At 39.7% G+C, this 18002-nt stretch overlaps 1 protein-coding gene across 1 annotated transcript in view; it reads right to left on the reverse strand.

Moving 5' to 3' along the window:
- nphp4 (nephronophthisis 4) overlaps positions 1 to 18002 on the reverse strand; it is a 381887-nt gene that overhangs the window by 327972 nt on the left and 35913 nt on the right. Inside the window, exon 3 of the mRNA XM_073031685.1 lies at positions 15162 to 15340. Coding sequence (XP_072887786.1) covers positions 15162 to 15340 — 179 coding nt within the window. The remainder of the gene's footprint in view (positions 1 to 15161; positions 15341 to 18002) is intronic.

Below are 18002 nucleotides of genomic sequence, written 5' to 3' on the forward strand. Positions count from 1 at the left end.
GAGCAACCACAACAACTATATGCATTTAAATATACACTACTAATGTAGTTAATCACCCCTTATTAAAGTTCTTTACACCAATCTTAATGTTTCTGCAGACTTCCCACAGAACTAACTTGCCAGGATAGTATGGTGGGCACCTGACAAAGATTTAAAATTGTGGATACCACAACAATGAGCAATTATTATTGAGCGTTCTGCTGAAGTCTGTTTGGAGGGCATCACAAGCTATAATCCGCTATGTCAAGCGGATTATATAAAAAAAAGAGACACACCATTTTAATTGTCCCTCCTAAACTATTTACTCTTAACTCTACATTTACCCAGGTGTTAATTCTCACAGGAGGAGAAGGATAAATAATTTTTTGATAAATAAATATGCAGTAACAGAACATTGTATTCACAATGGCCTTACGGTTGACTTTGACGGCACAAAATTACTGTGCAATGCCAATGGCTTTTCGGACCGCTTAATAAAGGAAGCCATCAAAATAAAACTAGAGGAAAAGATTTTTAACAAAGACAAAAGGTATCACTCTAAGAACTGGAATTTGATTGTAAACAAGGTTGGAGAGCGGAAATTTAATTGTATGAGGACTAACCAATCAGGAGCAACAGAATACAGTGGTATAAATACCACCAGACTGACATGTGCAAGCAATATCTCTGATGAAGATGGTGGAGTCTGTCATTGAAACATTGGTTACAATCGATACTTGCATCTGGTCGGAAACCTGAGAAGACTTTATTCATCATATAGCACTAGATCCTTTCTCATATTACTAACTAGTTTTGCATTCCATCCAACAATTTTAAACACATGGGTGGAAGTGTCTCTCTTCACTATCCTGTGCTATAACCCAGCTGAGCAGAATCCATGCCCAGTAACACTGAAGGAAACGGAATGAAAAAGATGAGGCAAGTTCTACAAAGCATTGACAATCTAATCTGCCAAACTGCAGCACAAATGCTGTAGCTAGAAGAGTCCACAATCAGCAGAAGTAACACAAGTTTAGTAAGTCAGAGTCATACAGCACGGAAACAGACCTGTCGGCCAATCTAGTCCATGCTGACGTTTTTCTGTTTTGTCCTACCTACCCGGCCCTGGACCATAACCCTCCATTATTCCCCTCTCCTGCACATATCTTAACTGTTGCAACTGAATCTCCATCCACCGCTTCCGCTGACAGGTCGCTCCACACTCAAACACGCTGACTGCAGTAGTTCCCTCTGAGGTTCCCCTTAAATATTTCACCTTAAACTATGGTCTCTAATTCCAATTTCATCCAATCTCAGGGGGGAAAAGCCTGCATCTCTACTGCTCATGATTTTATGTACCTCTATCAAATTCCTCTCATTCTCCTATGCTCCAGGGAATAAAGTCCAAACCTATTCAATCATTCCCTTAGGTCCTCAAGTCCCACCAACATCCTCAAATTTTCTATGAATTCTTTCAAGCTTGATACACTTCCTGTAGATAGGTAACCAGAACTGCACACTACACTCCAAATTCAGCCTCATCAACATCTTATACAACTTCAATATAATATCTCAACTCCTGTACTCAATACAAATTGCCAAAATCTCTTTATAAGCTTATCTACCTGTGACAACACTTTCAAGGAATTATGTATATGCATTCCCAGATTCCTGCGTTCCACTGCACACCTCAGTACCATATTTTTCACTATGCATGCCCTAACCCCAATTTATTCTCCCAAGCTGCAACTCCTCACACTTGTCCATCTGTTACTTTTCAGTCCATTTTACCAGCTGATCCAGATCATGCTGCAGGCTTTGATAGCCTCCCTCACTGTCCACTCTGCCACCAATCTTTGCGTCATCTACAAATTTGCTGATACAGTTTACGACATTATCAACTAAATCATTAATACAGATGATAAACAACAATGGACCTAGCATCAATTTCTGCAGCATACTATTAGTCACAAGGTTCCAGTCAGAAACAACCATCTATGATCACTCTCTGGCTTCTCATGTTAAGCTAATGCTGAATCCAATTTACTTCCTGCTGAATGCCAAGCAACTGAACCTTCTTGACCAATCTCCCATGCAGGACATTGTCAAAGACCTTATTAAAGTCTTTGAAAACAACATCCTTTATCAGCCTTCATTATAACCATTTTTAAAAACTCAACAAGATAGGTTAGACACGACTTACCATGCACAAACTCGTGTTGACTATCCTTAATCAGGCCCTGTTTATCCAAATACTTATACAGTGCCTTGAAAAAGTATCCAGCCCCAACCCTTTCTTTACATAAATGAGTCTTACAACCAGGTATTTTAATCAATTTAATTGAGGATTTTTTTGTGAAATCAATGCTCCTTCCCCTCTCCCAAGAGCAGAGCCCCAAAACAGGAAAAAACTTGTAAAGCATGAACAACTAAAAATCCAAAATCTGAGATGTCAGCAGTTCAAAAGTATTCATCACCCTTTGTTCAGTACATTGCACCTCTCACAGCTATTACAGCCAACTAACTTTGCACAACTCAACTAAATCCCAATTAACTTTGCACTACTTGATGGAGCAAGATTTGCCCATTCCTCCTTGTTCAAGCTATTTAAGGTTAGTCAGAGAGCAGTAGTCGACAGCAATCTTGAGGTCTTGCCAGAAACGTTTAATTGGTTTAACATCAGGACACTGACTGAGCCACTCAAGGACATCAATTTTCTTTATTTGAAGCCACTCGATGCTTGCTCTGGCAGTGAGCTTTGGGTCATTGTCCTGCTGAGAAACAAACTTCCCCCTCATTCCCCCTCCTAACGAAGGGTCTCGGCCCGAAACGTTCACAGCGCTTCTCCCTATAGATGCTGCCTGACCTGCTGTGTTCTACCAGCATTTTGTGTGTGTTGTTGTTTGAATTTCCAGCATCTGCAGATTTCCTCGTGTTTGCTCTCATTTTAAATTTTCTTTCAGAGGCCAGCAGGTTTTTAATCTAGGATCTCTCTGTATTTAGGAGCACTCATCTCCTCATCAATCTTGACCAGGTTTCCTGTCTCTGCTGCTGTCCCTGTAGCATCACTATAGCATGATGCTACCTCCACCATACTTTACAGTAGGGATGGTGCTACATGGCTGATGTGCAGTATTAGATTTACACCACATGTACCACTAAAAAAAGCATATCCTTTCCCATCAAACCAACCAACACACAAAATGCTGAAGGAACTCAGCAGGCAGGCAGCATCTATGAAAAAAGAGTATAGTCGACATTTCAGGCTGAGAGCCTTCAGCAGGGCTGGAGAAAAAAATCTGAGGAGCAGATTTAAAGGGTGTGGGGGGGAGGGAGAGAGAAACACAAGGTAAAATCTGAATGGGGAGGGATAAAGTAAGGAGTTGGGAAGTTGATTGGTGAAAGAGATACAGGGCTGGAGAAGGGGAAAGTCTGATAGAAGAGGAAAGAAGGCCACGGAAGAAAGAAAAGGGGGAGGCATGGGTGGGCGAGGAGATAAGGTGTGAGAGGGAAAAAGAGATAGGGAATAGTGAAGGTGAGGGCATTACTGGAAATTCAAGAAACCGATGTTCATGCCATCAGGGTGGAGGCTTCTGAGACATAATACGAGGTGTTGTTCCTCCATCCTGAGTGTGACCTCATCACGACAGTGGAGGCCATGGACAGACATATCAGAATGGGAATGGAAAGTGGAATTAAAATGGGTGATCACTGGGAGATCCTGCATTTTCTGCTGTATGCTCATATTTGGATATGATCCATGGCCTACCAATTCTTTGGCCTCAATTAATTAGACCCTGCGTTTGCAGATGCAAAATATACATTTAAGATCTGCCGCATCTCTTTCAAAGCCATGGATAGATAAACACACTGATCTTCAAGAGGATCAATTTTGTCCCTTGCTATCTATATGCACTTAACATACCTGTGTATATAGAAGCCCTTAGGATTCTCTTTCACCTTGTCTGCCAGAGCAACTTCATGTTCCCTTTTAGCCTTTCTGAGCTTCCTCTTCAGTCTTCTCCTGCATTTCATCCACTCCTTATTGTTCCATACCATATTTGTCCCAAGCTGGCTACACTTGCTATGCACCTCCTTCTTAACTGAGACCTCAATATCCCATAAATATCAAGGTTTTTAAACCTCTAGCCTTGTTTTTTATTCAAACAGGAACTTACAAATTTTGTACCCTCAAAATTTCACTTTTGAAGACCTCCCACTTACCAAGCATCTCTTTGAGAATAACCTACCCAATCTATACCTACATCTCTTCTGATGCCATCAAAATTGGCCTTTCTGCAATTCAGAATCTCAACCAAGGACCAATCTTGCCCTTCTCCATAATTATGTTGAAACCAACAGAATTATGATCACTAGGTCCAAAGTGTTCCCTTATACATACTTCTGTTAACTGCTCAGCCTCAGTCCCCAAGTGGAGATCCAGCTGAGACCGCTAAATATTAAGGAAACTCTGCTGAACGCATTTGACAATTCACGTTAAAGTTCTATTGCATCAAGTCCTTTGGGAGTATGGGAGCCCCAGTCAATTCATCTATCATCACAATCTTATCTTTATTACAAATATCTGCTATCTCTCTACAAACATGCTCCTCCAAATCCCAAAGACTATAAGGATGTCTATAATAAACAAATTAACCTTTCTTATTCCTCATTTCCACACATGTTGCCTAGTAAAGGAGCCATCCAACATGGCCTCTAAGCAATGCTGTGACTTTTTGTTCTGTTGAGTAATACCTTCCCCTCTATCTATATTACTGTACAAAAGTCCTAATCACCCTAGATTTTTTTACATGAATTTTAATGACTTTGTCTTCTGCTACAGTGTCAGTAGAAATTAACAATTTTTTGATTTCCAATCATTATTTTCATTGAAGTATCATATCATGTAATAAACCACTTTTCAAATAAAACTTAATTTGTAGCTATATAGCCCAGTGCATGATTAAACAAAGATAACAGCAGGTGCTAATGACAATGAGTGAGGCCAACCCCCTCAACAATAGGTATGTCACTTTGGATAATGTCGGGGGGGTTTGACCTGACAAAGTCATAGTGGCCAGCTCTCTTTCACCAAGTCTGCCTCTATGACTCAGAAGGGGATGGGTGGGGGGGAAGAAGAGGAGCACTGTGGGCAGGAGATTCGTTAGAGGAACAGTCAGGAGATTCTCTCAGAGAGAACAAGATTCCCAGATAGTATGTCGCCTCTCAGGTGCCAGGGTCTGGGATATCTTGAATTGATTCCTCAGCATTTATAAGTGAGAGGGTGAACAGCCAGAAGTCATGGTCCATGTAGATACCAATGACGTGGGTAGGATGAGTGATGAGGTTCTGCATAGAGAGCTCAGTGAGTTACTGCACGTGCCAAGTAGGTGCTAAGACAAAGCAGAATCAGTTGATGTTGTGTACTTGGATTTTTCAGAAGGCTTTTGACAAGGTTCCACACGAGGCTGCTCAACAAGCTACGAGCTCATGATATTACAGGAAAGATTCTAGCATGAATAAACTAGAGGTTGATTGGCAGGAGGCAAAGAGTGGAAATAAAGGGAGCTTTTTCTAGTTGGCTGCCAGTGACTAGTGGTGTTCCACAGGGGTCTGATTCTTTTTACATTACATGTCAATGATTTGGAAGCTGGAATTGATTACTTTGTTGCCAAGTTTGATGATTATATGAAGATAGGTGGAGGGAGGTAGTTTTGATGAAATAGAGAGGCTGCAGAAGGACAGACAGATTTGGAAAATGGACGAAGAAATGGCAGATGGAATACCGTGCTGGGAAGTGTATGGTCATGAACTTTGGTAGAAGAAATAAAAGGGTGGACTATTTTCTAACTGGAGAGAAAATACAAAAAAAAACTGAGGTGCAAAGGGACTTGGGAGTCCTTATGCAGGATTCCCTAAAGGTTAATTTGCAGATACGAGTCTGTGGTAAGGAAGGCAAATGCAATGTTAAGCATTCATTTTAAGAGGACTAAAATATAAAAGCAAGGGTATAATACTGAGATTTTATAAAGCACTGGTGACGCCTCACGGAGTATTGTGAGCAGGCTTGGGCCTCTCATCTTAGAAAGAATGTGCTGAAACTGGAAGGGGTTCAAAGAAGGTTCATGAAAATAATTCCTGGATTGAATGGCTTGTCACATGAAGTGTTTTGATGTCTCGGGGCCTATATTGACTAGAATTCAGAAGAATGAGGGTTGACGTTATTGAAACCTAATGAATGGTGAAAAGTCTTGACAGAGTGGATGTGAAGAGGATGTTTCTTATGGTGGAAGAGTCCGAGACCAGAGGACACAGCCTCAGAGTAAGGGGCATCCTTTTGGAATGGAGATGAGGAGGAATTTCTTTAGCCGGAGAGTGGTGAATCTGTGAAATTTTTTGCCACAGACAACTGTGGAGGACATCTTTACGTATATTTAAGGCAGGGGCTGATAGATTGGTCAGGGCACGGAGGGATGCAGGGAGAAGACAGGAGATTGGGGCTGAGAGGAAAATGGGATCAGCCATGATCCAATTGGATCAGTAAACAAAGACAAAAGACTCATCTATGCTCAAAAAAAAGAGGCTAGCAGCAAGTGCTCTGGACAGGCAAGTCAAAATTTGAAATTGTTGGCTCAAACAGGGCAGCTTGTCTGTAAAGTTGCTGGACAGCACTACACGGATGAGTGCCTGCAGCTAACAGTGAAGCATGTGAAGGTTCTCTGCAGGTATGGGGCTGCACTTCTGCAAATGGAGTTAGTGACCTTGTCAGAATTAATGGAATCCTCAATGCTCAAAAGTACAAACAGATATTCAACCAATGTGCAGTCCCATCAGGGAGGTGTCTGATCAGTCCTAGCTTGATTCTGTAGCAGGAACATGACCCCAAACACATGGGCAAGTCATAAAGAACCATCTTCAGTGAAAAGAACCAGGAGTTGTGCAACAGATGATATGGCCTCCAGGGTCCTGATCACAACATCTAGGCTATCTGGGGTTACCTGGAGAGACAGGAGCAAGCGAGCAAGCCAAAGTCTTGCAAAATAACTGTGGCAAGTCCTCCAAGATGCTTGGAACAACCTACCAGCTAGTTTTCTTAAAAAAAAACTGCACAACAGTATACCCAAGAGAATTGATGCAATTTTAAAAGGCAAAGGGTGGTAACACCAAACACTGATTGGATTTAGTGGGTTTTTTTTACTATTCTCTGCTCTTCATAGTAATTTTTTTAGTATTTATAAACCTTTCATTTCACTTTTTAAAAGCATCTATGCTTTACTGAATTATTTTTTTAACAAGTGCTTTAAACTTTGGCACAGTGCTCTGGAACATTGTGCTGCCAGTACAAAACCTTACATTATACTCCATCTGCCACCTTCTTTTCTACATTTACAACTTCTTTATACCCTTTACAGATATTCTTCATCCTTCTTATAATTCACTTTTCTACCTAGCCTTGAATTGTCTATCAGACAATCTGGAACTGTTAGACTGTTGTTCCAAAAAGTTCATTAACGCAAATTATAAATAGCTGAGGGCCCAAGACTGATCCTTGTAACAACACACCATAAGTAATATTTGATATGTTGGTATGTACATATTCAAGTATTTCTCACAGGAATGTTGCAAACAGTCAGGGACATCAAGTTGAGGTCATAATCAAATCAGCAGTGATATTATAAATGAAGGAGGCACAAATAGCCTTGTTCTTTTAATAACTTATGCATGCAACCATATCCTCAAAACTTCTTTCTCATGCTAATGTTGCTGTCAAAAATTTCACTGGGGTGGCATAGTTTAGCAACAGTACATTAGATTCATGTTAGTGAACAGGGAACTCGGTCACTGTGTTCCTTGCCTTGCTCCTGACCTGATGATCACAGTTATATACTGAAGGCAAGTTCTGTACATATTGAAGATGTATCTTCTTCCCGTCTGCACAGATGCAGTTCAGAGATACCTTTCATCCAATGACCTTTAACTGCTCATTTATAACTTGTTGCAAGTTCCAATCAACTTCCAAGCTTCAGTCAGATTGAAATTGCCCATTATACGCCAAGCACATTGATCCCGAGGGGCCAGAGCGACTTTCAAAGAACAGTAGTGAAGTCCTAATGGGTAGAGAGATATTCATCACCTGCTCACATCTCACCCTTCCCCCCTCTTCTTTATACTGGCTATATCCTTCTCTACTCTTAGCCCTCTTACAAGGCTCCAACAAGAACCACTGACAGTTCCCCCTGCACCCCCCCCACCCCACCAATGCTGCACAATGTGCTATGTTCCTCCAATAGATTGTTGCTCTATTATTATTTATCTTATCTTTTATCAATCCTTCATTTATGCTAAGCCATGAGCCCTTATTTAATGTACGAAGCTTTTATATGGTATCTTCTAAAATGCCATTTGAAAATACAGAAAGACTACATTCACTATGTAAGAACCAAGATCAGCTCCTTGGGAGGGCACCAAAGGAAAATTTCTATGTATGGAAAGAGAAGTCACTACAGGCCATTTTCTGTATGTAGCTGGATAAGCTTTTTTTAAAAAAAAAATTAAGCGATTATGGACATGGTTAACACAGCAGACATATGTATTATCATAGGCTAGCATCATCAACACTGAAAAGTAAACCTGGTTAACAAAATTACTTGAAATTGTTAAAGATCAGAAGCAGATTTATTATCACTGACATACGTCATGAAACTTGTTGCTTGGTGACAGTAGTACAGTGCAATACTTAAAAAAGGTTCAATCATTAGGTATTAATATTGTAGTAAAATGGATTCAACAGAGGCTAAATGGGAGATGCCAGAGTAGTGGTGGATAACTTTGTCAGGTTGGAGGCCGGTGACTAGTGGTGTGCCTCAGGGATCTATATTGGGTCCAATGTTGTTTGTCACATACATTAATGATCTGGATAATGGGGTGGTAAATTGGATTAGTAAGTATGCAGATGATACTAAGGTAGGTGGCGTTGTGGATAATGAAGTAGGTTTTTAAAATTTGCAGTGAGATTTAGGCCAGTTAGAAGAGTGGGCTGAAAGATGGCAGATGGAGTTTAATGCTGATAAGTGTGAGGTGTTACATTTTGGTAGGAATAATCCAAATAGGACATACATCGTAAATGGTAGGGCACTGAAGAATGCAGTAGAACAGAGTGATCTAGGAATAATGGTGCATAGTTCCCTGAAGGTGGAATCTCATGTGGCTAGGGTGGTGAAGAAAGCTTTTGGTATGCTGGCCTTTATAAATCAGAGTATTGAGTATAGGAGTTGGGATGTAATGTTAAAATTGTACAAGGCATTGGTAAGGCCAAATTTGGAGTATTGTGTACAGTTCTGGTCACCAAATTATAGGAAAGATGTCAACAAAATAGAGAGAGTACAGAGAAGATTTACTAGAATGTTACCTGGGGTTCAGCACCTAAGTTATAGGGAAAGGCTGAACAAGTTAGGTCTTTATTCTTTAGAGCATAGAAGGTTGAGGGAGGACTTCATAGAGGTACTTAAAATAATGAGGGGGATAGATAGAGTTGACGTGGATAGGCTTTTTCCATTGAGACTAGGGGAGATTCAAACAAGAGGACATGATTTGAATTAGGGGGCAAAAGTTTAAGGGTAACACGAGGGGGAATTTCTTTACTCAAAGAGTGGTAGCTGTGTGGAACGAGCTTCCAGCAGAAGTGGTAAAGGAAGGTTCGGTATTGTCATTTAAAGTAAAATTGGATAGGTATATGGACAGGAAAGGAATGGAGGGTTATGGGCTGAGTGCAGGCCAGTGGGACTAGGTGAGTGTAAGCGTCGGCACGGTCTAGAAGGGCCGAGATGGCCTGTTTCCGTGCTGTAATTGTTATATGGTTATAAGTTACAAATTACAATAAGAAATATTTTAAAAGAAAATAAATAGTGCAAAGAGAGCAGAATAATGTGGTATCAATTATGAAATCATTCAGAAATCTTATGGTGAACAAAAAGCTGTTCCTGAAATGTTGAGTGTGCACCTTCAGGCTCCTGTACCTTCTCCCTGATTGCAGAAACGAGATGACACCATATCCTGTATGGTGAGGCTCCTTAATGCTGGATACCACTTTCCTGATCCCACTGGCATTGAGTACATAGTTGTTGTTGTGACACCACTCAACCAGCCGATCTGTCTCACTCCTATACACCACTTCTCACCATCTGAGATTCTGCCAGCAACACTGGGGTTCATTGTCAAATTAATAGATGATGTTTGAGCTATGCCTAGCCATACAATCATGTGTGTAGAGAATAGAACAGCGAGCCAAGCGAGCATTCTTGAGGTATGCCTGTGTTGAATGTCAGAGAAAGTAACATTATCATCAATTTCCACTGACTGTGGTCTCTTGAGGTCAATGAACAAGTTGCAGATGGAGATAGAAACTCAGGTTTTGAAGCTTGTTAAGACTTGAAGAGATAGTGTTAACACCAAGCTGTAATTGATAAACAACAGCCTAGCGTAGGTATTGGTATTGTTCAGGTCATCTTAACCTAATTGGAGAGTCAGTGAGATTACATCCTCTGTAGATTTGTTGTGGCAGTGGGCAAATTGCAGCAGGTCCAAATCCTTGTTCAGGCAACAGTTAATTCGAACCATGACCAACCAGTTCCAGCACTTCATCAGTAGATAAAAGTGCTACCGGCAATAGTCATTGAGGTAGCTCTCCCAGCTCTGCTTGGGCAGCAGTATTACTGATGCTACTTTGAAGCAGGAGTGAATCTCCATCTGAAGCAGTGAAAGATTGAAAAGGTCCTTGAACACTCCAGCTGGTTCGTTGGCGATCTTTCCAATACCCTGCCAGCTACATCATCAGGAACTGATGGCTTACAAGCATTTGCCTCTTGAAAGATATTCTGCCCTCTGAGACAGGTATCACAAGTTCATCAGATGCTGCAGGGATTTGCACAAGTATACTTTTATTCTTCCTTTCAAAGCATGCATAAAGGATGTTCAGCTCATTGAGAAGTGAAGCATCACAGCAATTTATGATGTTAGTGTAAGTAGTAATGGCCTTGCAAAGCCTGCCACAGCTGGCACATATCCGATTGTGTCTCTAACTTCACTTGGAATTACATATTCAGTCTTATGATAGCCTTCTGTAGGTTGTACCTGAACCTCTTGTAGTGTTCTGGATCCCCAGTAAAGAACACACAGATCTAGCCTTTAGCAGACTGTAACATGGGAGTAGTTTGTCACAGACTTCCTCAAGTTAGTCTGGTTTAGGTACCCCACAAATGGTCACAGAGGTATCGGTGTGACTGACTCATGCCTGCTGAGCACAGTGCTCAACTCCTTCAGTGCCAGCTTGATGTTACCCTGGGGTGAAATATACACTGCAATCAGGATGACAGCAAAAAACTCAATCAGCAGATAGAACAAAACTACTTGACCCCCAGATGTTCCAGGTTGGGGAGAAGGACTGAGATAGGACATGTTTGTCCGTGCGCCACAATGACTCAATCATTAAACAGATACATGGAATGTCATGTCTAGGGTGCTGGGGGTGAGCCATGTCTCTGTAAAGCCAAGTATACAGCACTCCTTTCTGGTACTGCAATCTTCCTCTAAAGTCTTCAAATTTTATTTTCCAGTGACTGTACACTAAGCAGAAAGACAGTAGGAGTAGGGGCCTCAGAGCCCTGTGTTATAGTTTCACCTACTGCCCAGCTAAAGGACATGCTTTAACAATGGAAACGGCACTTGTATAACACCTGTGTAGCACCAGTCTTATCGTGAGTGACTAGTCATCCCACTCTTGAGAAAAATCAAATTACACTAGGTGCTAATAGTCCATCAGAAGGTTCTAGGTATCAGGAGAGTGAATAGAAACCACACACTTTGGGAGATAAGGTTTGTTTATAAGAACAATATATACAAAATATTTACATAAGAGCAATTCAAAATTCCAACATTCTGTTTAGGTTCCAAATCTTAGATAGCAACAAAAGCCAAATTCTTGTTTAGTTAGAATCAGTGAGTCATTAGAATAACCTTTGTTACTCAGATTTCTATAACTACTTAGATCTAATGTTACTCCCTATTTAAAAGTTTACAGACTAAACTTCCCTTTTTACTTGTCCCTAGTTAGTTAGAAAACCAAATACAATTCCTATTCTCAAGTATTATAGTTAACTTCAGTTTCAGTTCCAGGCAGTATATCTACAAGTTTAAATTCAAAAATTATATATACACAGTTTAACTCCTTTAACAATTCTCCAACATCACAACTTTTAAACAAAGTAAATCTCATCCAGCAACCTATCAAAGTCTTTGCAAAAACAATCAATTCTTGCAGAAAATCAAACTTGGATTCTTCGAAAGAAAATAAACTGGTACATCGAACCGCATTATATCCTCTGCGTCATTACACATTTCATTCCTGTGCTGGTTCTTCATCATGGGTGGCTCCCCAGCTTGTTTCATTGGAATGAATTTGTTTATCATCCACAATAAGTCAATTCACAAACTTGTACAAAAACTTGACCAAATGCCTTGGTATGATTTTACAGAACAAATCCCCAACTAATCCCTAGGGATTTTGGACACTGGTCTCTGCTTATATTGTCTCGTTAAAGCTGCTAAATCTTTTATCGCTATTGTCTCCCCTCCAGGGGTTTCACCCTGAGGGTTTCAAGTTAGTAGGGTAAAGAAACTACTAATTCCACTCTCAACAGTTCATGTCTTCAGCTTCTAATTTTTGCTGCGTTTCCCTCCTTGTCCATCCTGTGTCTAGACCGCTCCACCCTCGCATTGTTATTTTTCCCCCCAAATTCTTTTTTTTTAAATATCAGTAAACCTCATTTTCATCCCTCCACAGGTAGAACTTTCTAACATTACAACTTTGGGTTTAAATAACCTGGGTTATACTTGCTCTCTCGGTGATGTGCAGTCCAGGCAAATTTTAAAGATTTTCTAAACTTCTAAAAGCAAAATTGCTTTCTGAAATCCCTGAAATACCTTTAACTATAGATTTCAGCTATACTAGTTCTACATGGGAATATTTGATGATTCCCTTGGAAGCTGCACACAAAAAGACACCACTCTCCAGCACCACCTTGATGTCATCCAGGTTAAATATAGAAGAGCCAGCAGATGTCATGTCATGCAGTCAGAATTATACAGCACAGAAACAATCCTTCAGCTTAGTTCATCCATGCTGCCCAATTAGCATTTGGTCCAAAGTTCCCTCCACATCCCTCTAAACCTTTTCTATCTATGTATCTGTCCAAATGTCTTTTAAACATTGTGTCACACCCTGGTTAAGAACATGTTTTATTGTATTTCTACTGTTATGCCTTTTATTTTAGCAGTTTTCTGCAAAAACTGTGACCTGTTAGTTAAGCTTCATAGATTAGTGTTTTGGCTTCGGCTCAGATAAGGAGCCATTCGCTCAGCCTAGTAATGTTGTAACAGCCAATTGGGTCTGTCTTGATAATGTACTGTAACATTCTGTCCAGTGGGATGCCATAAAATATTCAAGAGCACTAGGTGGGAACAGATTTCTGAAGGACAGTGGTCTGGTTTTAGGTCTTTGATTGGTAGGGGTTGAAAAGCAAAGGTGGTGCGGAGCAGAGCACAAAGTAAGATGCTTGCAGAATCCCACCCGTAGAAGACCCTGGTGTGAGAAGTGCTTTGTACAGACAAATGGTTCCAAGGATGAAATGCCAGTATCCCCATCTTGGACCATTTTGAAAGAACTGACCTCTTTTCATGCAGAACATGGCTTCAGCGCACGAGTAATCAAAGCTCCAACATTTCTGCGCACATTGAGACTGGTTAAACTGTAATGGGGGGGGGAAGGGGCCATTAACTGTTAAAGTTGAAATATCTGTAAATCTACTTCCACTTTAAATTTATGCCATTGTAGGATCTGTTATTTCCTGGTGAACAATAACTTTCCATGGGACAGCATTTATAAAGCATTCACCATTATTTCCATTCCATTATTGGTATATTCCAACTTTCCTGTTTGGTTGAATCTGAATCATTCCAACCTTGGACGTATACTGGTCATTGAAGGTGGTCTTCTCACCATTACCCATGCAATGCCGAGTCCTGTGGCTGTTAGCCAAAGTTCACTAACAAGCCAAGTTTGTAACGAGCCACAGTGAGAGGGTTACAATTGTAATTGAACTCACCTCTAACACTTCCTCTGGAATTCGATCACTCACGAGTGGGAATTGTTCAGGGACTTTATAAGACTATATCTTAATTTAGGTTTCTATCTGAGGACAAAAGGATTCTCCTGGGAAGTTCAAAACAGGATAAGCCATGAAAGACAGATTAGAAGAAATCTGTCCTGAACCTGTGGAATTCTCGGCCGCAGAAGGAAATCGACTCAAAATAATTAAAGATATTCAAGAGTTAAATACTATTCAGGTATGTTAGAAAGTATGGTAATATATTGTCATTTATGGAAATTTTATTAGGTGACAAAAAAGAGAAAATGATCAAAAATGTCTGTTCTTCTGGTTGACAAAATGTGATGAGATTACAGCAGAAGGCTCAGCTTCCATTAATTTATATATTCACTTGGAAGGCAACAAAAATCTACTTGCCTGGTCCAAACTACAAGAGAATAGACAATGTAAATAAATTAAGTCAGATCAGTTTTACGATGGAGTCCTGATAAATTAATTGATGACTTTCCTCGTGGAGGAGTGAAGATGCTAGAGGGTCAATTTTGGCAAAATGCTAATTGATGAATGATCAGGGATAAAAAGCAACAACAAAACCAAAAAGGCACTCAAAAGTGCACAATCTGATAAAGAAAATATATACAGGAACATTAAATTATTGGTGTGCTTCCTGGGCAAAGCATGGTACAGACCATCAGCCAAAGCTGATTGTATAATACAAAGGAAACATTTAAATAAGTGACCCAGTGATGCAAGAACTTTTGAAAGAAAATCATCTCATCCAAGAATCTTTACCATTAATGCTGGTCTTGCTGTTTTAGTTACAAAACACAGCAGGTACATAGGAACTAATACACCCAAGTCTGTGCATATTTCCAACATTTAAAGTATTTATCATTGTCTCTTACCTTTTATTGTACAAAATATTTGTAATTATCAAGATGCTCATGTTTCACTCATATAGAGTATTCCTTGAACCTTACTACTTTACTGTAAAACCACATGATAACCTTAAATACTGACCTTTTAGCTTTTTGATTCCTATCTGCATCTGATGCAAGCTTCTGTCTGTTTGGTAGGTGAAGAATTCCAAATCCACACGAGAGAATCTGTTCATTTCCTTCATGCTTCCTTGCAATAGCCACTACCTCCACAACTATCACAATGTGGGTACAGTTTAGGGATGTGTGGAAATAAACAGCCTGAAAAAGGACACAGAGTGATGAAAGGTATTAAATATCACACTTCTCTTTTTAAATCCTTTTCCATTAATTCTATTGCTGCCTACAATGACTTATGGCAGAAAGTCTTTCTAACTTTTTTTAAAAAAACATTTGAGCAATTTGTATAAATGTGCATATTATTATTCATTTTCAATTATTTTATTATTTGGATTCATTTTTAAAAATACTCGATCAATGTTGGCAATGCTAAGAAATGGACCATTCTCTGCATATACCAATAAGCATCAGGATCCTGATCAGGCCAAGATTCCCAAGGTGAAATTGCCCACAACCACCCTCAGTAATGAACCAACTTGAACCTGCATCAGTTCAATACATCACATGAACCATGCACCCAATTTCTATTCAAGGCTATGTCACAACTGAAATTAAACCCAAATTTATTTACTTGGGATGTTGCATAGCATCAATCATAGGTAGCTGGTAAAAGTTTGCTAAACTAGCCAGTATTCATACGTGGGTTACTCTTTTAGTCTTCAAAACATTCTTTGAAGGAAAATTAAGTGTCACTGATAGTACGTCGTAGTCCACAAAGATAGCACGTTCTCATCACATTTTGGAACCTCCAAAATTTAACTTTCAACTGACGTCAACATAACCAATCATTTGAATTTTCTTTAAAAACTACATATACTGAAAGCTTGAAATAAAAAACAGAAAGTTCTGAAAGCATTCACCAGATCAGGCAGCATCTGTGAAACGAGGATCAGAATTCAGAAAACCTGTGACAAAAGTTCCAGAGAAAAGAAAGGTTGGTAGTGTAAAGGAAATGTTTGCGATAGAGTGCAAACCAAAATTGCCTGGGTGACAAACTGCTTTAAAAGTTGTCTAGAGTCATGCAATTGTACAGCATAGTAACAGGTCCCTCAGCGTACTGTGTCTATGCCAAACAATTTGCCCACCTATACTTATCGTAGTGGACTGCATTCATATTCCTCTGTCTTGTTCAGTCAAGTACCTGTCAACATGCCTCTTAAATGGTGTTTACTTTTCCTGCCTCCACCACTTCCTCTGGCAGCTCACCCAGATACCAACTACTCTGAAAATTTTACCTTTCAAGTCTTCTTTAAACTTCATCCCTCAGCTTAAATCTATGCCCTCTAATTTTGACCATCCCTAGTATCAAAAACAGACACCGGTTATCTATCAAACATGAGGAAATCTGCAGATGCTGGAAATTCAAACAACAACACACACAAAATGCTGGTAGAACACAGCAGGCCAGGCAGCATCTATAAGGAGAAGCACTGTCGACATTTCGGGCCGAGACCCTTCGTCAGGACTCTATTAATCATTTAGACACCTCAATTTTATATACTTCTATCATGTTACCTCCTGTAATTCAGACACCTCAATTTTATATACTTCTTTCATGTTACCTCTTGGTTTCCTTTTCTACAGGGAAAACAAACTTAACCTATTCCATCTCTCCAATAACTAAAGCACTCCAGTAGAGGTCATGTCCTTGTAAAACTTATTTGCAGCCTTTCTAGCTTATTCATACCCTTCCTCTGGTACGATGACCAGAACTGTGCACTGTATCCCAAGTGCAACCAAACCAACATTTTTCCTCTCATCTGTTTCCACTCATCAGCTGTCTCTAGACACCAACCCTCCCCTTTCCCCAACTAGCTACACCTGCCCATAAGTTCTGAGCCCATCTACATCCACCTATCACCTACTCATGCTTTCCCCTCTCCTCCTTAAACTGGGCATCCTCCTTCTACACCCAATCCTGATGCAGAGTTTTAATCCAAAATGTCGATAATTCCTTTTCCTTCACAAATGCTGCCTGACCTGCCAAGTTCCTCCAGCAGTTTGTTTTTCCACTCCAGATTCCAACATTTGCAATGTCTTATGTTTCCAAGATGTTATACCATTTTGATTAGTTTGTGTATGATTGAACACAATGAGAAATTAAATAAAAAATTCACACCGGGATAAGACATCAGTCATGACCTCAGTAAATGGAGAAACCACAAGGCAGCAAGTGTCATATTCCTTTTCTGTTTTTAAAGTTCAATAATGTTAGGATATTTCAGTCACATAAAGTGCAAAGGATATGCAAGTCAAAATTTATCCTGATAACTGCAGAAAACACAAATTAAAAATTAACCTAAACTCTTTAAGAGAAAATTCACTTATTCTTCGTGCACAGAAATCTTTAAATTGCTGCTCCAATTTTGGATTATGTGAGCACCTGACTTGGATTCTTATAAACATATGTAAATTGGAGTTTACCCTCTTTTTAAATGCAAAGTTTCTAAATGCTTCAATTTAGTAAAATTTAACAGGCAGAAAACAGAAGCCTACACAGCAAGTTAAATTTCCCCATGGGGATGAATAAAGTATCTATCTATCTATCTATCTATCTAAAAGCTTTACACGGCAAGTTGAAAACTTACAGGAATACTCATCCAGGAACTATGAAGATAATTCATGTTTTTGTTTTGGACCTGTACGCAGCATTCCAATGAAATTCAGACAAATCTCTCAGCTGCTAATCTATTGCTTCAACTGCAAAGCAGCTATGTATACCAGACATTGCACTAATTTGTTTTCTATAATATTAACAAGCATCAGGAAGAGTACAAGAAGTGATTGATAAGTTTGTGGCCTA

This window comes from Hemitrygon akajei, chromosome 29 (genome assembly GCF_048418815.1).
Source record: "Hemitrygon akajei chromosome 29, sHemAka1.3, whole genome shotgun sequence".
Classification (NCBI taxonomy): domain Eukaryota; kingdom Metazoa; phylum Chordata; class Chondrichthyes; order Myliobatiformes; family Dasyatidae; genus Hemitrygon; species Hemitrygon akajei.